A 27,104-nucleotide genomic window follows, 5' to 3' on the forward strand; every position below is an offset into this window, starting at 1 on the left:
ATATATGAAGGATATAAAAACAGGCAAACAATGCGAGCATAAGCAAGGATATATACACTAAATATGCAAATGAAAAGTCCTGTGTCCTACAGATGGCATGTATCCCTATCTTATTTTAATTGCTTGGAATATAGGAGGAAGAATTATTTTAAAAGTTGGGGGAAGTTAAGGTGCAATCTAATGTATACAGTTCACCCCTTAAACCCTACAATCTTCCCAATTGGGATAATTATATATTGCCTCTTAATCCATCCATCTCAAAAAACAAAACAAAACAAAAAAAGGACTTGGAGCTTGCAAATTCCGATGATGTTCTGACATCATTTCTTACATTCTCAACAGCCTCTAACTGTAAGAAAATGTTATGCCTTTATGCCGACATTCTCAACAGCCTCTAACTGTAAGAAAATGTTATGCCTTTATGCCGACTCTACAAGGAGCCTTAGAATATTATTTGTTTTCAGTAATGAGCTAACTTTCATTCTCTATTACTTGATTTGTTAATATATCCTATATTAAGTATAAGTCTATTTACTATTTACCCTAAGCAATACTCATTTATGGATTGGGAGTGATGGCTAATTAACAGGATTCATTTCCACTTTATTTATTTATTTTATTTATTTATTAGATTTTTATACCGCCCCCTCTCCCGAAGGACTCGGGGCGGTGCACAGCCAAAGTTAAAAACATACAATATAAACAATTAAAATACGTTTAAAACAGAATTAAATCTAAGATGGCTCCCCAATTTAAAATGCCTTACCCATACCCCTATAAAAAGACGAATTTAAAATTTAAAAATTTAAAATTTCCACATTTAAAAAGGGGGAAGATTTAGGCCAGGCCAGCTTGATAAAATAGAAAAGTCTTAAGTGCGCGGCGGAAGGTGCGCAGATCCGGGATCCTACGTATCTCCGGGGGGAGCTCGTTCCAAATCGTAGGTGCCCCCACAGAGAAGGCTCTCCCCCTAGGGGCCGACAGCCGACATTGTTTGGCCGACGGCACCCGGAGGAGCCCCTCTCTATGGGAGCGTACTGGCCGGTGGGAGGCTATTGGTGGTAGCAGGCGGTCCCGTAAATAACCAGGTCCTAAGCCATGGAGCACTTTAAAGGACAAATGTTATTTTTAGGCAATGGTTGAGGGAACTGTTCTGAAACAACTGAGGGACAGAACATCTGGCTAACCTATTGCAGATGACTCAAATTCTACTAGTGTATCCAGATCTGCCTTCTGTGGCAACATACAGAAGCAACATTTGTGTAGCAACATTTAACCAGGCAATCACCACTCAATGTGGAGTTCCACTCAGTGGTAACTACCATATCTATCTTCCTTCCGTCCTTAATGGGCAATCTACTTGCTACTTGTATCCTCCAATCCTTCTTCCTCAACTCCTGGAAATAATCCCTTCAATCTCCACAGGTTCCACTTTTTAAGCAAAAGAATGCTCCAGAGTTGTCCTGGAACTTACATTTTGGAAAATAGAAAAGATCAAATAGACCAATAAAGCAATGAAAGTCTGAGGTCAATTGAGTTTGACCCTTGCTAACAATATGAAGTGATTTGCCACTGTTCCCTTACAGGATTTATTTTTCTCCAGCTTCTCACTTTAATTGACTCTTTGGGGTTTTCTGCTAATTTCTGAACAAATCTGAACATAGATCACATTAGTCAAGTCTGGTTAAGTGCAGCTAACAGATCTGACAAATACTTCAGGCCATACTGGATTGGCTTGTTTCAAAGATCTTTTCTGTCTCTTTCCATTCTTTCATATCTTGCTGAGTAACAAATATGCAGGAAAAAAGGAATTAGTCCTTAATTTTTGTTCCTCCCTGACTCGGTAGTGGTTTTAAAGACTCATGAGACAGAGGAGCAAAGAAACTACCTTATTTTGGAAGAGACTTTGTGTCTTAAAGACAGGCTTAATGCTAGTGATTTACTTCTCCACATTTTACTGCTTGGTTTGATATAGATCTCAACACTCTTTAATCTTCATTAACATTGCTTGCTGGTTTTAAGAATTAAATCTCAGTGCTGATGCAGAAGAATGAGTAACCCTTGGGTTTGTTAATGTCACTGTACATAGTCAAGTAAACTTTATATGTAGCTCCAAAAAAGTGAGCTGGTTCTGCAAGACTTAGAGAATATGTACGTGCAAAATAGTATATATAAAATACTATTTTGCTGTTTTCAGTGGTATTCAGTGGCCTGTTAAAGTTTTGTAGAGTTGGAAGGATAAACAAGCAGTAAAAATTCAGAATTCAGAACAATGTTAATCATTTGTAATATTGGCCTTTTTAAATAAAATTCCAAATTAGAAACATAATAGTTGGTACCATTGACAAATGGCTCTTTCAGCCAGAAGATACTAATGCTTTAGCTGATCATTGTCCCTGAACATAGGGAGGGAGCCTGGAGATTATAGGCATTAGCTATAAACCATCATGAAAAAATAATGATATATATTCTGTGACATCACAATGCAAACTCCAGACATTCATTTATTGCATGCAAAAACCTACATCATTGTAACACTATAATGCATGTTTTGTCATTTGTCCCCTCCCTTTTTTACAGGTGCACATTGTTGGCATTTGTGTAAGTCACACATATATCACATAAGATTTTTTCTATTAGCCTGCTCTGAGTTAAGTAATTGTTTATTTGGGAAACTGAATCTGGGATCCTCTTTTCAAATAGATGATTAATGCTTTCAAAACTAGCCATGCCTATCATTCTTTAGACTATAATCCATGAACCCAAGCAAAGGCATGGGAATGACCCACATGGTCCCATCTCATCACTGCAGCTTTTCAAGACCACCAATCCTATTCTTATGCAATTCCTAAAATGAATTAGGTAATTTTAGTATATAATGTGCTGATTCAGTGACCTAAGAACTAAGCAGATGGGTAATATAATGATTTAGTACATTTATCCAAAGAAATAAGCACATGATATGCTGATAGGTTATATTGACCAGTACTTTTTATTAGGACACAAGAAATTAATTTTATAAACTCAGGAGATTGCCTTGTAAATTATCTGATTTTATATAGCTTGTACAAAATTTCTTGATTAAGTTGAAAAATAGCACATATAGTTATGAAAAATAGAGCACCATATACAATAACTTTTCAAGTTTTCAAATGAATAAAAACCATTCCTTGCAATACAAGATTTACTTAGGTGAGCTAAAGATAACACACACCAAAACCTTCTTAGTAGTAGTATCTATTCTCTAGAATAGAGAAGGTTAAACCTCTTGCAGCCAATCGCCATGACCGCACAGCAGTGATAGAACATCAAAGTATATATTTGCAATCACTGTCCTATAGGGCATATCAGACACTAATAAACCTGTTCATTTTGTTGCAGATTTCTGACATTTACAATACTTGGATTTTTTCCCTGCAGAAAATCATAAAATTATGCACTCATTATTTATCAGTTTGCAGATAAATTTTTGTGCTACTGCTAGGGGCGTAAGGGCCCAAACCACCAAAAAAGGACAGAGGGTTGTAGATTAGATGTAGAGGGCCCTATTCTGCTCTAGAAAGTACTGTCCTGACTGTTTAGTCCACCAATAGATGATGATCTGTATTGGCATTTCATTTTCATTTTCAATTTTCCGTTCTTTGAAAAAAAAATCTTTGGTTTTGCTTTTTGGCTTTATTAAACTATGTGACTTCATTTCAATCAATTTCATTGCGTTTTTGTTTACAATGTCACACACTTTAAGTTGGAAAAAATGCTCACAAGTTTTACGGATGAAAAATAAACTTGATGCATAAACTTTGGTGAAGACTAAATTAAACTACAACAATGAACTATGTCCAGGGCCTCATTTGAGATAATCTGATGAGTTGGCCCCAGCTTCTTTCATCTGTTGCACAGCAAAGCATGAGAAATAATTTTTTAAGAAACCAGAATTAATCCTTCCTTCCATGGCAGATAAAGTTTGCTTTTCAATTTGCTGCCTGGTAAGCAAAACCACATCCTTAGAGTGCCTACTCTTAAATTAAGTTTACTTTATTGTCATTGCATCTCGTACAATGAAATTAAATGCCATCTTCAGTGTACATTATAACTATAAAAATAAAACACAAACACACATCCTTCACATTCTATACAATTGAATTGAAACCTGATATTGCATTAGTATTGCACTACTATACAGTAGAATTCAATATAGTTACTGCCCTGGGATAGAAGCTGTTTTTCAGCCTATTTGTCCTTGTTTTTATTATCCGGTACCGTCTACCAGATGGTAAAAGTTCAATAAAAGGGTGCCCAGGATGAGATGGATCTTTAAGAATGTTTTGAACTTTCTTAAGGCAGCGGGAGCTATAAAGTTCTTCCAAAGAGGGGAAAGGGCAACCAATTAATAGCAATATCAATAGCATGTAGACTTATATACTGCTTTACAGTGGTTTGCAGCCCTCTCTAAGCTGTTAACAGAGACAGAATATTGCCCCCAACAATCTCGGTCCTCATTTTACCCATCTCGGAAGGATGGAAGGCTGAGTCAACCTTGAGCCGGTGAGATTTGAACTGCCGAACTGCAGCTAGCAATCAGGTGAAGTAGCCTGCAGTACTACATTCTAACCACTGTGCTACCATGGCTCTTTTTAAGTCTATTGTTTATTCACTTACCTTTTCCTTAAGAGCAGCATGCAATAGAGATAATGGGGGGTGTGTGGAGGGGGGGAAGAAAGAACAAAATCATGAAAGAAAAGGAAAAAAAACCCAATGCATTTACCTGGTCTGGTATGTTATATGGGGCTTCTAATTTCTCTTGGTGCTTTGCAGTCACACAAGGGTTGCTAGAACTGATGAGTACAGGAGAACTGATATCCAAAGTCTGCCTTCCTGTAGGTGAATGGACCATCCTGTTGAGGGTGTTGAGGGCAGTTGTAATAGAGAACTGTCTCATGGTCTTCCTTCTAGATTCAGATCCTTTGCAGAAAGTGGGCGACTCTACACCTTTTGATCTAGGTAAGAACCTTTGTAAAGGAGAAGGACATTTCAGGGGAGAAGACTGGTAACTTTTGCTCCTCTGAAGAAGTTGCTGTGCTGTTGTATTTGGCTGGAAAAGAAACAGGAGGGAGAAAAGAGATGTGACTTTGTTGATAGCAAGATTTTAAGTTGCAGAAGTGAAACTCCAGGAACGGCTTGAATAGATATCTCTGGCAACATGCTAACTTGTGTGTGGAATTGCATTACTGACTGGGTCTACAAATGGCACCAAGTCAATGCTTATTTAACAATCTTATTGATGTTTTACCAAATTTGCAAAGCCATTCAACTCTCTAGTGATGCTGAGTGGCATACAATAGTTTAAAAAACTGAATTAACAGTAATAATAAAAGGAGGATAGTGAAACACTCAGGAAGAATAAAACTAACACCCTCTTAATGAATAGCATTCTCAGAAAGTGCCACCATACAATTTAACTCAGAGTGTTTGAGGGCTAGTTTGAATGAGGCCAAGGGGTGGGGGGGGGGAGACATACAAATCTGGGGTGTGTCTGTTGCTGTTTCATTGAACAGGAGAACAGAGAAAGATCACATTCTAAGGTCCATCAGGTGGCAGAGTTTAATCTATGGGACCTGAAACATATCAATTCTGTTGAAATGAACAGGATGGGCAAAAATGTAGGAGACAGACAGATGGTTTCTTGATAATGAGCTCTTATGACCTGAAGGTGACACCCAGCATCTTGAAATGTACCTGTAAGCTTACAGGTGACCACTGTAGTCATACAACAGAAATGTGCACATGGATGTACCATCACGTGCTTATGGTGGACCACCTGCAGCTTCTGAATGGCTTTCAAAGATAGCCCGACACTGTATGGAAGGCTTCCCAGTCCAGAAACAGGCAATTGTGGAAAAGATAAATCAGTATGAAGGCCTTCCTGGCTACTATTACCTATGCTTCAGCAGCAGCTGTAAATTCAGGAAAACTCCCAAATGGTGCATTAACTTTGAATGGAGAAGTGGAAGCCCTTTTGGAATTAAAGATAGCAAAGTTCTGTGTAATCCTAAAATCCACAGCCACTCAATTTTATTAGTGGTGAGCTTCAGTCTGTCTACAAACACACACTTACAGACACATACATATTCCCTGTTGAGTCCACTATTACCAGCCTTAGCTCCTTTAGTAACCTTGGCTATACACAGAATAAGAGCTGAGGTGGTGCAGTGGTTAGAGTGCAGTACTGCAGGCTACTTCAGATGACTGATAGCTGCAGTTCGGCAGTTCAAATCTCACTGGCTCAAGGTTGACTCAGCCTTCCATCCTTCCGAGGTGAGTAAAATGAGGACCCAGACTGTTGGGGGCAATACGCTGACTCTGTAAAACCACTTAGAGAGGGCTGTAAAAGCACAATGAAGCAGTATATAAGTCTAAGTGCTATTGCTTTTGCTATACTCTAAACCAGGGGTGTCAAACTGGTGGCCCACAGGCTGGAAACGTCACATGCAGGCCACACCAGTGTGGGTTACTAGTTCAGGAGAACCGGTAGTAGCGGTGGTGGGAAGTGCACGTGCAGCGGTGGCGGTGGTGGGAGGCACATCTGTGCATATGCAGAAGTGGTGCACCTGAGCGAAGCGAGAGCACGTACGCACGCGAACCGGTAGGAAAGGTAAGTGAAACCCACCCCTGGGCCACACCCACCCCAGCTTCACAAAGGGGAAAAATGTTGCGATGTCAGGTGATCGCAATGTGACTCTGCAAGTTTGACACTCATGCCCTAAACTTTTAAAGGCAAGATTATTTTGTCCCACTCACTACTTCCAATTCCTGACTAGAGAGGCTTCTGATTGCTCTTAATTTCCTGTTGTCTGACAATTGATGGGTATGTTAGCTTGCTTTAAACAAGCATCTGATGGATTCCAAGGAGAGCTTTTTCTCTTCTCAAGACTGAAAGTGCAAGCCATGATCAAATGTGCTGACCAGGAACATGGTGCAGTGTGGGTGTATATTCATAGAACGTTCAATAAATTGTTCTTACCTCCACAAACAAGATGGGAAAAATTCCTGTTCTGTCACCCAACTTTCCTTCTGCCCAATTCTCATCCATTCGACTGATCATAGTGATTACATCACCCTGAAAGATAATAGTCATAGACACTAACCAGGGTAGTTGTTTATGCTTGATAGCATTCTAACATATATGCATAAAGTGAAAGAATATTTGAGCATTTCAGCACATCTTATGCCTCAATATTTTACATTAACAAGACAGATTTGGGGGTGGGGAGGTGAAGGTTCATTGTGGGTTGATTTCCAAACATTTTGTTATCTGGTTAGGTAACATCTTCAGTAGAGTTTAGGGGATGTCACTGTCAGTGTTCTTCTGTTTATAAGGGCTTCAGGTGTGGCTATGTCAAGTAAGGGTCTTGTAATGGGTTAGGTGTGAGTCATCAGTGGGAGACTTGGGATGGGTCTTGTGCTGTCTCTGGTTGGCTATGCAGTTGATTTGGATTTTGAAGGGTTTATAGATAGATTTAGCTGTCAACTGAATGAATGGAAAATGAATACAAGGAAAGATGGTGATGCAGAAGCTACTTGGATGTGAGTAAAAAGTTTGTGGGATAGAGTGCTGTAGAAGTATGTGGAGTTATTCTATGGGAAACAGAACAAAGGTTGCATGGTGATATGAAGTAAAAGAAAATGATTAATATGATTAACAAAAAATGAGAATGAAGGAAAGATATCACACGCACACATACTCAAAGACAGACACAGAGAGAGATTTTAATCAGAGAAAAAAAGGAATAGTTAAGATTCAAAGATACAGAGAAAATGCACAATGATTATGAGGAAAATTAAAACAAATATTTTTGAAATGCGTGAGGAAGTCTAAACCAAGATGTTTATCAGAAGGTAAGGAAAAAGTGATAAAATGATTTGTGATGAAGCTGAAGTGAGTTGAATAGTACTGAAAGGACTATTGTAGAGATTTGTATGGGATCAATTTATATGTTGAAAGGGTAGAACTGAAATAAATGAAATCCATATTAATATTTCAGACAAAAATGTTGGAAAGGATGTCATACAGGTAGTCTTCCACATATGACCACAATTGAGCCCAAAATTTGTGTAGCTAAGCAAGACATTTGTTACGTGAGTTTTGCCTCATTTTACAACCTTTCTTGCCACAGTTGTTAAGCGAATCACTGCAATTGTTAAGTTAGTAACATGGGTTGTTAAATGAATCTGGCTTCCCCATTGACTTTGCTTGTCAGAAGGTTGCATAGGTGACCATAAGATCTGGTGACAGTGCAACTGTCCTAAATATGAGTCAGTTGTTGAGCGTCTGAATTTTGATGACATGAACATGGGAAGGCTGCAACAGTCGTAAATGTGAAAAACGGACATAAATCATAATGTAGTGCCATTTTTTTCAGTGGCGTTGTAACTTCGTACGGTCACTAAATGAACCGTTGTAAGTCAAGGACTACCTGTATTGTGAGAAGTGAAAAAAAATTGTAAGGCTGCAGGTAGAAATAGTGTAACTGGAATATGCTAAAATACAGATATTATGCTTGTGGAATAGATGTGTGATTTGTTAAATGTGCATGTGAAGACTGTATCTTCTGAAAATTGATAGTATGGCAACATTTTTTACTAATAAACCTTGGCAGTGGCAGGGCAAACCACTTTTCCTCGCTTACCAATCTGTCCTCAGCCTGAAGAGGTGGTAATACATTTCCTTCTTTTGTTCAAATGACAAGAGCTTTACATGAAAACCCCAAATCCCAGCATTCTAATAGAGGTGTAGAAAAGCAGATGAGCTTTGTCTCCAGCAACGTTTTTAAAAAAGGAAAAGACCCTGAACCAGATGGCATGCAATCCAGACAATGTTTGCAGTGAGCAAAATAAATTGCCTCTCTCTGTGATTCCTCATTGTGCATGCAGTGATGTAGAAAGACTCTTTTTAAAAAGTGTTCATATTGAGGAAACGAGCAGCAGTGAAAGCTGGTACTCACAGCTGGCTCTTTCAGGTCTCAGGCAATGATCACAACTGGCTGTTTAGAACCATGTTCCTGTAGTTCTCTCACAAACCAGCTCCACTGTAATCTCAATGTAGTAATACAGGAACATGCTTAAATGTAGCCTGGTCTCATTATTCACTTTGCCCACCTCCCCATCTGAAATAGAAATCTTAATCCTCCTTTCTTTTTGGGCACATTGTTATTCTACCTTGCAATGTGCATCTTTTGTCGGCTCCCTGATGCTATAAGGGAGTCATGCTTAGGTGGCTATATTATTTTATGCTTATTATGAGCAATGGAACAACAGAGATATTCTCAGGATAAATATAGTGTGCTTTAGGGGGATGGAATTGAGGATTCTATGATGCCTAGGTATTCTGTTTTTTTCACTGGCAATTTATAGCATCTTCTAGCATAACCCAACCATGACTTTGGCAATAAAAAGCCTGCCTCCGTTACTGTTCTATCAGCACAGAGATAGTTGGATGGTACTACAAGATGCTAGAAATCACTAGCATCTGTTTTCTGATGTACGCTGTAAACCATTTTCCTTCAAAGTTTCATTCGACACATTGCTTGCAAGGCTCTTATGTTCACTATGCTGAAACCTATACCATTACTGTATATTATCAACATGAAATCTACCCAGGCTATGATATTACAAAGCTAAAGATCAAGCTAAATCTAATGTGGTAAATATAAATTGCTGGCAAGGAGCAGTTGGCTACAGTTATGGTTATATTTAATTATTTAGATTGGAAGGGAATGGCATTTTGATATACAGAGAGGCAGTCATGTCATTCATTTGCATCACAGAGTTGGCCAGTGGGCTGCTGCAGGATGACAATCAGCATTTCTGCACCAGCAATTTATAGTGTCATCCAACCATTGCTGTGGCAATATATCACAGCTGCAGACAGGTTTCATCTCACTACAGCAATAGTTTGGGTGGCACAATAAATCATCAATGTGAAAAGTTCCTGTCTCTGCAAACTGGTTTGCCAAATGTAGTAGAATCTGTTTACCAATCTCTGTAAGAAATATAGAAGGAAAAAACTGGAGTGGGAATTAACAAAGAGTAGCTTAAGAAAACTATTACAAGAATGAAGAGATGAATATAACACATTGGGGACATGATGATGATGATAGTTATGCGAAGAGAAGTAATCTTAAGATTTGAGAGCTTTCAGGAAGGAAATTCACTTGGGTCCCTTCTTAGCACATTTAATGAGAGAAAACAATAGCAAAATATGCTATATATTCCTCATATATCTTGTGTCCCTACAGAAACATGGAAATAGCACCCTGTTCCTACTGCCTACTGATGTCTGATCGAAGAAGAAAGATCCCAGGTAGCAGGAATGGATAGAGCTGTGACACACAAAGGTGGTAGGTCTATTGAAGAGATTTGTTTGATGGTTCACCCCTGTGGAGGAAAATACTCAACTGACAGAATTGTTTTATTTTATTGTCTCCTACTTTGGGTTTACTTGAAATGAAAAGTGGACTTTGCTTCAAAATAAATAAATACTTAGAGACATGGTTACCAAAAATGTAGCTCACCATTACTGTATACCAGGGGTGTCAACTTGATTTCATTGAGGGCCACACCAGGGTTGTGTTTGATCTCGGGGGTGTGGGGGTGTGTGGTCAGCTCGACGTCACTTGTGTCATGGGCAAGTGTTTTGCCAGCAAAAATGGGCTCCCAATCTCCATTTTTGGCTAGGACGGCCTCCCGAGCTCCATTTTCACTGGCAGAGGCTAGCAGGAGGCCGTCCCAGCCAAAAACAGAGATTGGGAGCCCGTTTTCACTGGCAGAGGTACTGCGGGCCAGTCCTTCACTGTTTCCAGAGTGGCCTTGTGGGCCAGATCTAAGCATCCGCGGGTCGGATCTGGCCTGTGGGCCTTGAGTTTGACACCTCTGCTGTACACCTTAAAATCTAAGAAAGGATTGAGGAAGTAGGTATGTCCCCTATACTGATTCATTTCAATGTTTTTCCATATCATCAAATACATGTCATAAGTATAACTGGACATTCTTAAATTAGTTTTTCAGTTTTGCTGGCTGGGTGCTGGACTTACCTTATGAAAAGACAGGCAATCTGGTTTTTCATTTTTATTCTTGGACTTCAGATTAAAATTATATAGTGCTCGACACAGTGGTGGCGGCTGCGGCAACTGTTTGATAATTTGCACAGCGTTTGTAGGAAAAACTCCGCTGACCCTATTGATTTCTCCTAGGTACCAGTTTTCATCCAGCTGACGGTACAATGTAATGATGTCTCCTTTGTTGAATCTCAGTTCTCCAGGATTTTGTCCTCTGTAGCTATATAAGGCTTTAGCCCGGGGAACCTTCATACAAAAGAAAATGAGAAATGAGTCAGTTTATAAGAAAGTGCTCTAATGGTAACAGGGTAACGTATTTCCAAACAGGACTGAAGCTTTAATTTCACTCAGTAGAAAAGTTTAATACCTGTTTCTCTTTCTCGCCACTGTGATCGTTGGAAGTTAAAATGTCTAAACTGAATTATGCCATAACATTTTTCTGGGTTCAATATTTTATTTCTCCGTCTCCAAGAATTTAAATAATAACAAAGTAAAGAGGAATGGGAGGGAGAAAAGGCATAGAGGTCAGTACAATACTAAAACATCTTCTAGTGGGTAGGAATTACTGGGAAGGACGGGAAATTTTAATTTTGGTGCTGCAAGCTCTGCACTTTTAGTTGAAGGCTATGACTATTCTTGTTGATTCACAGCCTTTGCATACTAATTTGCACACACCAAGGGCCAAATAAAAGCCACCAGCTTTCCTGTTTATTATGTAGAACTTGAGTATTCTTTCTGATGCTTTCTAGTGCACACAGAGCTTCCTTCCATGGAAGTGAAATTATTGTGAAGGGAAGGCATATCCTACTGAACTGAAGGCTTCTTGATTGCAAAGGATGCTTAGGTAGAGCACCAAAGCTAATTGTTTCAATTCAAATCAAGAATTCAATTTCTTGTAGCAGCACTAAAAGGAGATTTGGCAGTAACAAAGTCTGCCAGATAAGACAGATCAAAACAAATCAGACTTTCTTTTTTTAGAAACACCTGCTAGTTACAATACAACAACTTCTAAAGTAAACCTCTCTGGAGAAGGAGAGTGCCTGCAATCAGCATGCAAGCTTGGCTGTCCTTTCCTCCTGAAACTCACTTGTCTTCATTTGCAGATGCTGTTTCCAAGAAATTCTGTAAGAATACAGTAACTAAAATCTGCTGCCTAGACTTCAGACCTGGGGTGAAGTATGAGATGTAGTTGCTAATGCCTATTCCCAGTTTTAAAAGGGCTAAGTTTGTTCAGTTGGGTTACTGAAATTTCATTCTTCTCAGATGCATCTGCTGATACAAGAAGACCTTCCCAAGGCTGTTTAATTCTGAGCATCAGCTGAAAAAGCCATGGGCATTCTGGCTAACTTGTTTTCTAGAGGTTCTCTATGAGCATTTGCAGAAAGAGAATGCTGGCCACTAAGTACCAGAGGGACAGCGCTTCAGTCTTGTCAGGTCTACCTTCTTTTTACTAGAAGCTGGTCAAAAAATAACGACATGGGCAGGGTGGTTAATATCAGCTGCACCTCATAAGCCTTACAATGGGATGGCCTGCAGAAGCAAGTTGAAAATATACAATTCAGAAAACCCCTTAAGGGCAAACGAAGTGGAAAACAACACAGTATCTTTTGATTGGTGGTTGTAAGAAGTGTCTACCTGGACACAACCAGAGGAAAGGGCTAACACAGAAAAAAACCCAGTCTCTAAAAGAAGTTGCACATGTCAGATTGGTTGGAACTTCAACTCCTAGAAACACAATATAGCCAAAGGTGAAATTCTGGCTGAAAATTTTGGCAGCTGTTGTTATCATAGTGACAGAACACTCAGTTGTTGAGAGCTGTGCCAGGCCGAACTCTGACATCCTGCCCCAACAGAATGCCTCTTAGTACAAACCATAGTTTCTTAGTATACACATATCTTACAACAGTATTTTGCAGCAGGTTAAAACAACTCTTTTCTTTATGAGTCAAATAAATTGCAGAACCAGCAGACAATCACAATGCTAATTTATCCTGTGGTCCAAATAGGTTTGCCACCTTTCTCCACCCATAGATTTCATCTCCATATTAATATTCTAGGCACATGCTAAACCTTTAAAAGGCATTTTGTGCCCAGGAGCAGCCTAGACTGAATATATAGCCAGTTCTACTACACATGCCAAACTTCTCACCTCCCATGTTTCAGAGACCAGATTGTTATTCATGCCAAAGACAGCAGATGTGAATGTTTTGTGCTTTTTATAGCTTAAAAAACTTATATTTAGAAGGACCTCAGCTTAACCTGAACCTTTCTTAAAATTGGGAAATTGAAAGAAGAAAACCTGTGTTTAGCCCATACTAGCTGGTAAGGCTTTTTAAAAAATATATATAGCCCCAACATATTTGAACCAGTTTTAAAATGTGGTTTATTCTCTCCACTGCCAGTCATCAGCATGGTTAAAAATCACACTTCTAACACAAGCAAAACGACGTTTGGAAACAAAGAGACACATTTTGGAGAAAGGGGATGCCCATAAGGAGAAACAAAACATTTATTCTAATTCTCATTGTTGCATCATTTCCACATACGATGATGAATGCAGGAACACTCCATTTCCCAAGAGCAAATATCTTTTGTTTGGATGTAGTATACACATACTTTGGTTTCATTTGGCAATATCTTATTGGGATTATTGAACATGAATATTTTGAGAAATTCTTACTCAGCAGCTGTCCTATGGCATTCAGAGAGTGCAGTTTGATGGGCATTGAGGTTTACTGCTGAAACTGAAGATGAATCAAATGTGTTTTTTAAAACATTCATACAATTCTTCCCTTAAATATTCTCTGAGAGCCAATTTGGTCTAGTGGTTAAGGTACCAGGTGAGAAAGCAGCAGATCATGAGTTCCATTCCTGCCTTAGCCATGAAAGCTGGCTGCGTGATCTGCAGTGAGTACTTCAGAGTTTGCTTGTCCACACACATACTTGGCTGTTATTTACAAGAATGTATACCTAGAGACATACACAAATGGTCTCTCTTTCCCTACACTTACATAATCAACGACATCAGCCAATGCAGTGGTGGGATTCAATTTTTTTAACAACAGGTTCTGTGGGCGTGGCTTAGTTGGGGTGTGTGGGTGTGGCTTGGCAATCATGTGACTGTGTAGGCGTGGCTAGCTGGTCATGTGACTGTGTAGGCGTGGCTAGCTGGTCATGTGACTGGCTGGGCGTGGCTATGTGCATAGGGACTACTCAGAGGGCTGAAAAAAGTCATTTCTGACTGGTCCTCGCACTTTTGACCAGTCCTCACACTTATGACCATCCTCACATTTATGCCCGTGCAGCATTCTTAACAACCGTGTCAGTCATTTCACCACTACTTCTCTTCACCACGATGACAAGATAGGGCGCAAAACGTAAAATGTGAGGACAGTCGTAAGTTCAAGGACTGGTCAAAAGTGCAAGGACCGGTCAAAAATAACCTTTTCAGCCCTCTGAGTAGTCCATTTACTACCGGTTCTGTGGGTAATGTGACTGGGTGGGCATGGCCAATTTTTTTTTTAACTTTTACTTTTAAAAGCATTTTTTCTACAACCTTAAGAGGTTGCAGAAAACAATGCTTTTAGAAGCTTCTGACGGTCACACAAATCTGCTGGGATCGAGAAGCTTTTAAGGCGATTTTTTTCCCTACAATCTCTTTAAAAAATCCCTTTAAAAACCTCTGACAATCTAAGCTGAGTTGCCTGATCCTCAGAAGCTTCTAAGAGCATTTTTTTTCTGCAACCTCTTCAAGCTTCTGCCTTTTCAAGGCAAAAAAGGGCGAGGGGGGGGGAACACACATGTGTGGCAGTGAGATATTCCACAGCTCAAACCTCCCCCCACCAGAAACCTTGGAAGGTTTCCTGTCTCTAAACAAACAACTCCTGAAAATTGAGTGGCAGGAGAGGTCATGGATTGAGTAAAATGTGGTGAAACTCACTTAACAACGCTCTTGTTTAGCAATGAAAATTTTGTGCTCAATTGTGGTCATAAGTCAAGGACTATCTCTGCCTTCCTCCGCATGGCAGCCTTGTCCTAGTAAACTCCTTTTCCTTTCTGGCAATTTTCCTCTCTGTTGGAGGCATCAAAACAATCTAGACGATATAAGGTTTCCTGCTGGAGCAGGGGGTTGGACTAGATGGCCTCCAAGGTCCCTTCCAGCCCTAGATTGCTATCCTGTTTCAAAGCATCTTCTGAAACCATGTCTAGTGCCATGGTTTGTGGTCCTTCCTTCCTGCCTTTCTCTTCTTTCTTTCTCTTTCTTTCTCTCTCTCTCTCTCTCTCCCTTCCTTCCTTTCTTCCCTCCCTCCCTCCTTCCTTCCTTTCTTCTTTTTCTTTCTTTTTCTCTCTCTCTTCCTCCCTCCTTTCCTTTCCTCCTTAAATGCCAGCAAAACCCATTACTTTGCTCCTAAAATGGTCTAGGGCAGAGGTCCCAATCTTGGCAACTTTTAGACTTGTGGACTTCAACTCCCAGAAATCCTCAGCCAGCAAAGTCCACAAATCTTAAAGTTGCCAAGGTTGGAGACCCCTGCCCTAGGAAAACAACCCACATTGCATCTGTCTCAGGAATTCTGGAAGTTGAAGCCCACAGGTTGTAAAAGAGCCACAATTGCCTACCCCTGGCTAGGGTAGGCTGGCGCCGCGCGGGTGGGAGGCGGGCCGGGGCGAGGGGCGGGTGAGCCAGCAATTTAACAAATGGTTCGGTGTGCTGCGGGGCCAATAAATTACAAAAAAACACCGAACCGTTTGTTAAATTGCTGGCTCGCTCGCCCCATTTATTGGAATAAATAGTAGTGCGGAGGGGCGGGGCAAGGGGCGGGGCGAGCCAGCAATTTAACAAAGGGTTCGGCCGAACCCCCTAGAACCGGCAGAATCCCACCACTGAGCCAATGTATGTAAGTTTACCAGGTAACTCAACAGGCAGCGGAACCCACAGACAATTGGGAAGAAATACAAACGGGAGGGGGAGGAGGACACACTAACTGAATAACTTTCTTGACATACGTGACATAAATTACAATGAAAAACTACCAAAAAAAAAAAAGGTATTTAGGCCTATATGTATATGACTTTATGTTTTCCATCATCAGAAAGATGATCTTTCAACTGCAGTATTTTTCCAACAATAGCCATAGCACTTAGACTTATATACTGCTTTACAATGCTTTACAGCCCTCTCTAAGCAGTTTACAGAGTCAGCATATTGCTCCCAACAATTTGGGTCCTCATTTTACCCAACCTCAGAAGGATGGAAGGATGAGTCAACCTTGAGCCTGGTGAGATTCAAACTGCCGAACTGCTGGCAGCCGGCAGTCAGCAGTAGTAGCCTGCAGTACTGCATTCTAACCACTGTGCCACCACGGCTTTTATCTTTATCTGGAAAATCTTTATTTTCAAGACTATATGCTAGTGATAATATAGAATTGATGGTTGACACGCTTTTCAAATTTCACTGCAGAAATGTATGAGGAATCAGGTGACCTAAGGACCGCAATGTAGATTGGAAAGGGCTGGCTTGAAGGCGATTGATGGAATCAGGGAGTAAATGAAATAACCTAAATCCAGGCTGACAAGTCTGCTGATGGACAAAGGTAAAGAAAGAAACAGACAATTTATACGATATACAATACACAGATTTTTGGATGAGGGTGGTTGCGGAAACAATCTAAAACTTTAAAAAAACCATACACAATTAAAAGCCAGACAATAAGTTAATTTAAGGCTGCGCCTAGTAGATGAAGGACATGAGGATAAATATAAAGACATGTCCTCCTGTTGTTGAATGTCGAGTAATCTTACGTGTACACCCTGTCTCTGGAAAAGAAAGTCAGATACCTTCTCTGTTCCTTTGGCTGAATTCGTTTTAGAATTCCTCTGCTGAGAAGGACAGAAGAAACCATGCTTACTCTTTCTTGAAGTTTTGCATGTTTGTAATCTAGGAGTTCTCTCAAACTTACCAATGCCTTCTTTTCTTTTCTTTTCTTTTTTCTTTTTTCTTTGTAAGCCACCCAGGTTGCTAAGGAGTTGGGCAGCAATTTACATTTGGATAGAAGTAAAATAAAAGGCATGTGGGTGGAGCTGGCCATAACTTCAGAAAAGAAAGAAAGAAAGAAGCTGAGGAACCTGATATTTTAGCTTTGAGGCATACGACATCTGGAAGTTAAATAACTTATCATGTAAAATTGTGCACACAAAGCTCAGTATTATTAAAAGCGCTAAAATCATGAAAGAGCTTAAATCCGCAGCAACCAAAGCGTTTGGAAGTGCAGATCTGAAGCAGAATTAGCTTTCAGACTTAGATGCATTGTGCTATGCAAATAAAGCTTTCACACTGCTGCATGACTGCAGAGCTAAGGCACATATTTCCTAGCTCATTTTTGCTGTGGAAGTTTTAATGTAAACATTGTTTTATTTCTAGTAATTTATTAAGGATTATTAGAATAACAAGATGCAAAATTCATACCAGGAATGCTATTACTGTCTCTATTTTGGTTTAAGACTGTTTTTTTCCCCCATGTTAACATGCTAAGAAAAACAAACTCCCAGCTAAACAGTTTTTTTATCTCCAATTTGAAATGTGTAGAAATTTTAAATCAGGATTCTTCTCAAATCTTACTCTGTAGTTTCCTTTAAATTAGGATTTTTTTTCTGTGATTTTTTAGGGCCCTTCCAAAGATGCCTCTGGTATCATTCAAAGATGGCTGCTGTACCCTTGAATTCCTCCAGTAATAACACTGGGCAGCTGACTCAGGTAACTTCTGGTTCACAAACAGCTGAACACAGCTTGTCAAACTTCCATTCTGCAACTTCTTTGAATGCTGAGCTTGGAGAGGATCACTTTCCCACTGGCAAGAGTTCCCACCAATCTCTGCATCTCAGTTCTTTGGCTTTCTCCTACAATGTCCCTAAATCACAATGCCACAATATCCTCATGCCAAGGCTTCAGCAGAGCAAAGGACCAGATTTACACCCCATGAATGGTGCTTATATTGAGGTTTTTTCTCACTGTAAAAGCAAATATATTGTGTGGTGGGAATGGATGCTGATTTTTGATTTTACATTTCTCCAAATCTTCTATAGTCAACTTGTCTGGAGTTTTCAGAAGTTGCACTGAGGACAACCGCAGTCCCTTATGAATATAATTTTGAGAATTCGAAGAGTGTTTTGGGAATGACAACAGAAGGTTTATGGAAATGCCCGTAGCGGAACAGTGATTCTGTTTTGTCATGCTTTTTCTGAGCATTACTGTAAATCTAGGCTGTCCAGATTTTCCATCCCATTCCTGGTTTACTTGGTGACAGACTTACAAAAATGACTCAGAGTAGATCCTTTATTAAAATAAAAAAATGAAGCCAACTAAAACAAAGCCTTGCCTACTGCATTAGCCCGCAGTCAAATTCTTTGTATGTGTCTTTCCTTTAAATCCAGCCCTTTTTTCCCACCTTTCCAAATCAATAAATATTTTTATCTTCTATCACCTGGGGATCTGTTGACTTTCATAAGTCTAAAATGTATATTATATTAGTATTTCTCAAGTCTAGCTGATGTTGCCAGCTTCCTTCCTAATCTGACCCAAAGGTATCTGAAATAGAAGAAGGTTGGGAAGCAATGGGTGGGTAGCCTGAAATGGTAACACTGGAGTGAAGGAATTCAGCCTTAGATAAAAATTAAGACAATAAACCATGCTCATAAGACAATAACCCACAGATTATGCTTTGTGGTGGCATGGATCACTTCTTTTATCACATGCAATGGTAGATAATGGGGTGTAGTGGTGGGTTCTAATCAGTTTTACCACTGGTTCGCATCGCGCACGTGCTTTGCGCGCAATCACTGTGCGCATGTTCGCTTCGCTCGCACGCGAAGAGAACCGGGGAGAACCGGTAGCAACCCACCACTGATGTAGTGAGGGCAGATGGAGATTTGTTGTTGTTGAAATAAAAATGTGCCAAGAAATGTGGGCTTCTTTCTATTGAAAGGAAATGGCTCAGCAGGTTCTGGTTTAGAAAATTTGCTGAATGAACAGGTTTTAGGCATGGAGAGAGAGCCAGGATAGGAATTAAATTGATGATCTTAACAGAGAGATTAGCTAACACCAGAATGATGTCCAGGCCTGTTGACATGTTATAAATCTAAGGAAACTTATCAGAAGGTCTCTAGACAAGGTTAGGGGATTGAAAAAAAAAAACAACTGCTGAGGACTTGTGGGTTGTGTGTGAAAAAAGAAGGATTGGCTCGATACGTACTCTAGCATGAGGCCATTAAAGTTTCAGAAGAGAAGACTGATCATTCAAATTCTTCAAAGTATGCAGCTGGTAGCTGAGCTACTTTGTCCCTCAACGAAGGAGAAATGTAGAGCCCACATATGGCTCCTTCCCTTGTAGCCTACAGTTTCAATCAGTTAATGAAGGGTTTCCCTTCTGGCTCCAGGAGGCTGCCAAAGGTCCGCAAGACTGTTTTCTGGGCACAGAATGGAGGCAGGAGGACGATATACAGTAACTCTGACTGGACAGCAGATGTCTCTCAGAAAAAGTAAAGATTAGATGTGACAGAGTAAACAGTAAAGTTAGGTGTAGAATAGAAACCTGGCAGCAAAGTAAAAGGGACATTCATTTTTCCCCCCCATTTTGCCACTTTTCTGTGGTATCAGAATGACTGGCACAAAGTTACCAATGAACTTCCATTGCTGAAGGTGAACTCAAACCTGAGTCTTCTTGACCCTAGCCCAGCACCGTAACTTCTGGCTCTTATTTCCTAGATACTAAGTACCAAGAACTTACAGTAATAGTAGTTTGGTATTTCCTGATGATTTCCTATCCAGCTAATAGTCAGGCTTAGTTCTACTTATCCTTTAAAAGTATTGTCATCAGGACACTGCCACGTAATTGGGCAGCACTGTTACAGAGAACCAGTGGTTAGAATGCAGTATTGTAGGCTAACACTGCTGACTGCCAGCAGTTTGATCCTGACTGGCTCAAGGTTGACTCAGCCTTACATCCTTCCGAGGTGGGTAAAATGAGGACCCAGATTGTTGGGGGCCATATGCTGACTCTGTAAACCACTTAGAGAGGGCTGTAAACCACTGTGAAGTGGTACATAAATCTAAATGCTGTTGCTATTGCTAATTTCAGAAGCACACTTCAAGGATCAGAGATATGGAGTTCCATGGAAGGGCAAGATGAAACGACAACATAAGCATGATGATATCATCATGAAATTCCACAAGTTACTTTCGAATCAGATAGTCTGATACATGTCTGTAGCCTTTCTATGATTATGCCATCCTGACTTTGTCATCATTTTGGCATCATCATGGTTTGCTGCAACAGCTATCAGGCAAAGCTTGGATTACAGCTCTGGAAAAAATGATCTATTCTTTTTCCAGGAAGGGGATTGTGCGCGCGCGCACGCACACGCGCGCGCGCGCACACACACACACACACACACACACACACACACACACGGGATTGCTTTTAGTTATTAAGCCAACCAATTAGATGAAAAATACAGGTAGTCCTCGCTTTACAATTCAGCCCAGAATTTATGTTGCTAAGTGAGAAATTTGTTAAGTGAGTTTTGCCCCATTTTACAACTTTCTTTACTACATTTGTTAAGAGAATCACTGCAGTTGTTAAATTAGTAACACGGTTGTTAAGTGAATCTGGCTTCCCACTTTTTTTTAAAAAAAATTGATTTATATGCCACCCTTCTCCGGAGACTCAGGGCGGCTTACAATGCGTTAAACAATAGCCTTCATACTTTTGTATATTTATACAAAGTCATCTTATTGCCCCCACAAACTGGGTCCTCAATTTACCTACCTTAGAAAGGATGGAAGGCTGAGTCAACCTTGAGCCTGGCGAGATTCAAACTTACAGTAATTGCAGACAGCTGGTGTTAATCACAATGCTATCAGTCTGCTGAGCCACCAGGCCCTCTTGACTTTTCTTGTCAGAAGATTGCAAAAGGTGATCATATGACCTTAGGACACAGCAACTGTCATAAATATGAAGTATCCGAATGTAAATCACATGACCATGGGGATGCTGTAATGGTCATAAGTGTGAAAAATTGTCATAAGTCACTTTTTTCATTGTATCTTTGAACGGCCACTAAATGAACTGTGGTAAGTCGAGGATACCTGTAATAGCATCTGAAGTGTGTCAAGACAGCAAAGTTAGCAACAGGTTCTTGAAGATGAAAAGTAAAGGGAGATATATGGTTCCTGTTAACACATGTGCATTCAGAGAAACAAAAATATAACTATCTCTATGTGATAGTTTCCTGTGAGAATTAAGATTAAAGTGACTATTTTTTTATTCTGTTATGCCTAGTTCCTCCTCTGCTATTTCCATTTCAGTTCTATTCAGTTTTAAACTATTAATGTGCCCCTGGCTGACCTTATCTAAGTGTTACTTATTAAATATAATACGCTACAAGCCCTCTACCTTTCCTTGACCTTATCCCTGATGTTCCTACCCGTGAATCACTGTAATTTAGGAAATCTTTTCTCTTCAATATAATACAATGCAAAGTACCTATAGGTAAGTATTAATTACATTGATTGGCTTTTGAGTGCCATTTTTCAGGCATCATATTCATTATATAGCATAATGCAACTCTTTTCTCTGCTTTATTTGGTAGTCTTTATTGTAATTTAACCTTCTTCTTCTTCTTCTTCTTTTTTTGGTAATTTTCTTCATGGACTACTTCTCCTTTTCCCCCCACTTCATCATAATACTTATTCTGTCAGGCCTGCCACATTTACTACTGTGGGAAATTGGGAGGGGGAATTGTATGGAGCAGGGGTGATATATAGTCATTATAACATTCCTTTCTCAGAGAGTCAAGGACATCTTGCCCTGCACCTGGACAGCTTGAACTGGGAGGCATCTCCAGTTGGGACGGTGCATTGATTGGACCATCTGATGGACATGTGGGTGTTGGGCAGGGACTTGGACTTTCCTTTGGGTGGGGAAAACCTGGAAGCTTTCAGATTCAGGTTTTCCCAGATGTGCCAATATGACATCTCTAATAAAATGGAACTTTGAGGAAACTCAAGCCTCGGAGTTTTCTTTCGTTGGGAGTGTTACTTGGAACCCTGACATATTCTTCAACTGTTTCATATTTGAACATCTCCTAAATATTGATAACTGGATTAGTCATTAACTGGTCACTTGTATATACTGTGTAGAAGAAGCTTGGGTTCTGATTTAGATCTTTTAAATGCATGCTAAACAGGAAGAAGTGAAGCTTTTTGATCTGGTAATTCATGTGAACTCAGGATATAAAACCTACGATCCTTGTATCTTATTTGTCAAACTTGTGGCCCGTGGGCTGGATGTCATATGCTGGCCACGCCCACCCCCATTTTAGCAAAGGGGGGAAAAGTTATGATATATCAGGCGACAACAACGTGTTGTCGCAAGTTTGACACCCCTGCTCTAAGAAGTCTTTGAGGCAGAAACTTTTCTTGAAGAACACACCTGAGATAGTGAAGACTAGATTAAAAGGACTTGTTCAGCAAGTATAAATTTTCATGCTGTAATGAAAACTAATAGTATATAAATAATATCTGACTAGGCTGCAATTCTAAATTTGCTTGGAGATAAATGCCATTAGGAACAATGGTATCAAAAGCTGCTTAAGAAACATGGGTTGTATCAATAGTACATTGTATTTCACACTTCTTTACACTCCATGCATATTCCATTCCAATGAAAAGATTTGCTTATTTGGAAAGGACAATAGAACATTCTCCCATATAGTACTTTTGCTTAAATCTTGCTTTAGTGATGGTAGCATTCAGACAAAACCTAAAAGATTCTTGAGTGAACATGCAAAATGGAGGAACTCTACTGAGAGAAACTATGAATAAAAACTACTTGTGGAAGTAAGAGGTAAATAAGAGTTACCTTTATGATTTCAGTATGCTACTAGAGTCACAATGAATGGATTCAGAATAAAATGTACTATTTTGTTCATTATGTCTATTTTGTGGAGAAATCCTTTGCTATGAGATTATTCATGTTGTTCAAAATGTAAATTGATTTTACTTTGAATCTATTTATTCCAACTCTGCAATATGTGCTGCAAACAGCAACTTCAAAAGTCTGGTTGGTGACTTAAATTGATTCTTCCCATTTTTTGAGAAGCCTGAGCGTAATTTATATTTAACCATTTGTCCTCATTTTTGTTCACTGAAAACAGGCGTACATGTAGCCTCAAGAGCATCAAACTCCTGGAAAAATAAAAAGCGTCATCACGTAATAATATTGATCAAGTTAATACAGGTATATGTGATCTTGGATCCAGACAAGATTGTCTTTTCCGCAAGTCCAGGTGGTAGAAGTATTGACCTCTGGAACAAGCAACTGCTTTGGTGAATATTTCATCACTCACTGGCCAGTGCACTTGAGTTTAAGTTCTGTTAGCAAAAGTTTACAGAAGTTGATAGATCATTATTATTCAATCCTTTTGATTGCTTTGCTTAGGCACACGCAGTGTAGAAGCGATTGCAAGCCAGTAGAGAACCCTCAAACATAGTTGATCTTTTCTCTAATTTCTCCAGTGATAGTCATAACCACTGACCCAATTCCAAATTGAGCCAGGGAGAGTTCAGCAATCAGTGAGAAGAAGCAAACATTTTAATGCTTGTTTAGGCCATGCTGAGGGTGTCTCCTAAATTAATTATATGGATCTCTTTTCAAACAAAAGCTGATAGAAAAGACTGACCTACTTTAGATTTAGCTGGTAAACTCACCACTTTCCTAAGAAAAGGGAAGGGCTATATCAATTATTTACAGAACATTTCATTTGTTTGCTTTTGTTGGAGAAATGACATTTTTGATTGTTCCAAGTATCAAACAACACAAACACACTTTACACACAGAGAAAGTTTGTTCAACTGCCTACTTTTGCATGGAGCAATCTGGGAAATTCAGCAATAACACAATCCACAACGACTTCCTTGCATACTAAGACTCAGACTACACTAGATTTTTTCGAACTTGGCATCCTCCAGATGTGCTGAGATTGTAACATCCACCATTCCAAGACATTGGCAATATTGATAGAAATCCTGGAAATTGCAGTCACAACATGTAAGTACAGATTGTCAAGTTGGGAAAGGCTGGGGAATGCAATATCAATAGAGATTGTTCTTACGTAAGAGGTCTTCATTTAAACATATTGAAAAGCCTGTAGATTTTCATTGCTGGGGTGGTGGTAAAGAGATCTGCCATATTAAACTGGATGATGCATGTTTTGAAAATGATTTGAACGGCGTGTTTTAGAATGCATGGGAAGGAAAGGACATCACTTCTTTGAGGTCTTGACTTTTTCAGGCTTCCTTGCAAGGGACCCTGAAAACAAACATGTCTGCTTTAAGGAGATGACTCTTTAAAACACCAGCATCCATTTTCAAGCTCCCAAGGAAGGCTGAAATACATGGTTTTAAAAAGGTGACATGGTCCTGCTTCCATTCCCATGTGTTCTGGAGCACCTGTTCCAAATAATGTTTGAAGCATGCAGATCCTTATTAGCATATTTTTACACACAGGATCCCCCCATATCCCATTATTGACAATAGCTTTTCACATCGTATTTCCCATGTTTGGAAGTCCCAAAGATGCTTTTTTTCAAGAGGGAACTGGACTTTCTGGTTTTTCTTTGAAGAGTTTCTTCTCATCCAAGAAGCTTCTTTAGCTCTTACTGGATGGTGAGGAATAGAAGGATTTATATTCCTTGAAGACAGCTGCTCAATGGCATTCTTTTAGAGAGTCATTGAGGCCACTTGGAGGTTTGTCTGTGTCCTCAGGTGTCCAGTTGCCTCTTGAAAAAAAGCACCATTGGGACAACCATGACCTGGATGACTTACAATCTCCATAGACCATGTTTGGAAGCTTTTTAGTAATGACTGGCATTTTTTTTTCAAACAGATTATACCAGTGATGGTTAACTTTTTTGGCACCGAGTGCCAAAACTGGGGTGCGCGAATGCGCACACATGCCCCAGAACACCGTAACCCAGAAGAGAGCAGCTAGCTGGTGCGCATGCATGTGGCGGCCAGCTGATCTTCTGGGTTCCATCATGTGCATGCACAATGGACAGCTGGTCCGGCGCACATGTGCACCGGCCAGCTGCTCTCTTCCGGGTTCCTGCATGCGATGTGACAGCTGGTGACAGTGTGCATGTCCACAGAGAGGGCTCAGTGTGCCACCTCTGGCATGCGTGCCATAGGTTCGCCATCATGGGATTATACCAAGCAATGTTCTGATTTGGAATTACAGCTGAATGCAATTTCTTACACATTTAAAATTTGCCAAAAATTTCAAACTTAAGCTTTACTTAACCCATGGTTGTCCCGTTTGTCCAAAGGCGCCTCTTGAAAAAGCATCTTGGATGATTGCAAATCACCATAGACATTAAGCCTTACTTAAGTTACTTATGTAGAGTCAGTTCAACTTGACTGACTAGAACCAAAATTCTAACAAGAAACATGATTACACTGTTAAATGATACTAAACCAAGATTATGTTGATCTGTGCATGTTACAAGTTGTCACCTGTCTGATGCATAACCAAAATATATGATATCCAAAATACTATGATGTAATATTCTGTTTCATGTTAACAGTCTAATACTATCAGATACAAACATCATTTGCACTCAACTGTTGAAAGACTCTTGAATATTAAAATAATAATTACACCATGTTTCTGAAATAAAAATTTATGCACTTATTAGGCATTAACTGCCTAATGTCAAAAATGATTTCACAATGAAATATTAAAGCTGTCTCATTGTATATGAAATATGAACTGAAATTTAATAAATATTTTAATAAAATTAAAGAAAATGGGTTGAATATTTGAATTATATTTTAAAATTTCCAAAAGAATTGCAAAACCTCTGGGGCCAAATTCCATTCAACTATTTTCATGGTGAATTTGCTATTAGTTTGAGGCCTTGGAAAAAGCCAATAAAATATTTCTGAGCTCATCTGAGTCTTAACTGAATGATACAATATATTTGAATTTCTCATAATATAAAATATAGGATAAAAAATAAAAAGTGGGGGGAGACAAATTATATGAAAAAAGTTACTCACAGCTTGATTTTATTGTTGGAAGAAGCATGCACTATAATTATGTGTAATGAACCAGACATAATTTCCTATTTTGTTGACATTAGATATAGTGTAAGAGTCTTGGCTCATATTATTAGATTATAGATAGAGGCGGTGGGGGGGGGTGTCATTGAATTAAACAAGAAAAATAACGGGACATACGCCTGAGAGAATTAACTGAATAGATAGTCTGATTGCTACTTGTATCTCTCCCCATTCCTGCTTGAGGATCCCTGATCTAGAAAGTCAGTATGTCAGACAGAGAACCCCAGTAGAATATGTAGTCATGTAAAGAGAGAACTATCTTCATATCTTCATGTATCCATTTTATGATTTACACCAATTCCATCCACTGATACAGATTGTCAATTGAAATGGAAAAGTTCTGATCCTGGTTACAAGAGATTACACGAACAGTTCATTTCTTAAAGATTATGCCTATTGAATTCCCTGAAAGCAGAATCATATACAGTAAGCTGTGATATCAAACACTTATTTGATATCATAGAAGAGAATAGATGGCGGCATCCTGTGCAATGTGCTATCAGGAACATTACTATTTATGGAAAGTAGGTGATGTCATAATATTGGGTAACCAATAGAAGCAAAGGTGACAGCATGACATTAATCATGCAAATTTGTATCATTGTATGATGGTTGCATCATTGCATGATGATTCTGTGATCAATATGATGTCACTTATCCTTCTTTTACATCTTCATATCCTTCACACGAACCATCTTCCCCATCCTGCCATATTGTCAAGTACTTTGCTGCAAAAGTTAAAATACAAAATATGCTCTTTTTTGGCTTTTTTAAACATAAATTTTATATATATAAGGATTCCTTCACTCTCTGCT

General features: G+C 39.4%; 1 protein-coding gene across 3 annotated transcripts in view; it reads right to left on the reverse strand.

Annotated features, from left to right (window-relative positions):
* Positions 1–27,104, reverse strand: part of SH3RF2 (SH3 domain containing ring finger 2) — a 100,371-nt gene that overhangs the window by 50,368 nt on the left and 22,899 nt on the right. For all 3 annotated transcript variants that reach the window (XM_034405015.3, XM_034405023.3, XM_087887426.1), the window contains exons 3-5: positions 11,091–11,360; positions 7,022–7,117; positions 4,766–5,092 (exon numbers count right to left, since the gene is read on the reverse strand). In XM_034405015.3, coding sequence (XP_034260906.1) covers positions 4,766–5,092; positions 7,022–7,117; positions 11,091–11,360 — 693 coding nt within the window. The remainder of the gene's footprint in view (positions 1–4,765; positions 5,093–7,021; positions 7,118–11,090; positions 11,361–27,104) is intronic.

Source organism: Pantherophis guttatus, chromosome 2 (assembly GCF_059756535.1).
Source record: "Pantherophis guttatus breed Tessera chromosome 2, ASM5975653v1, whole genome shotgun sequence".
NCBI lineage: Eukaryota > Metazoa > Chordata > Lepidosauria > Squamata > Colubridae > Pantherophis > Pantherophis guttatus.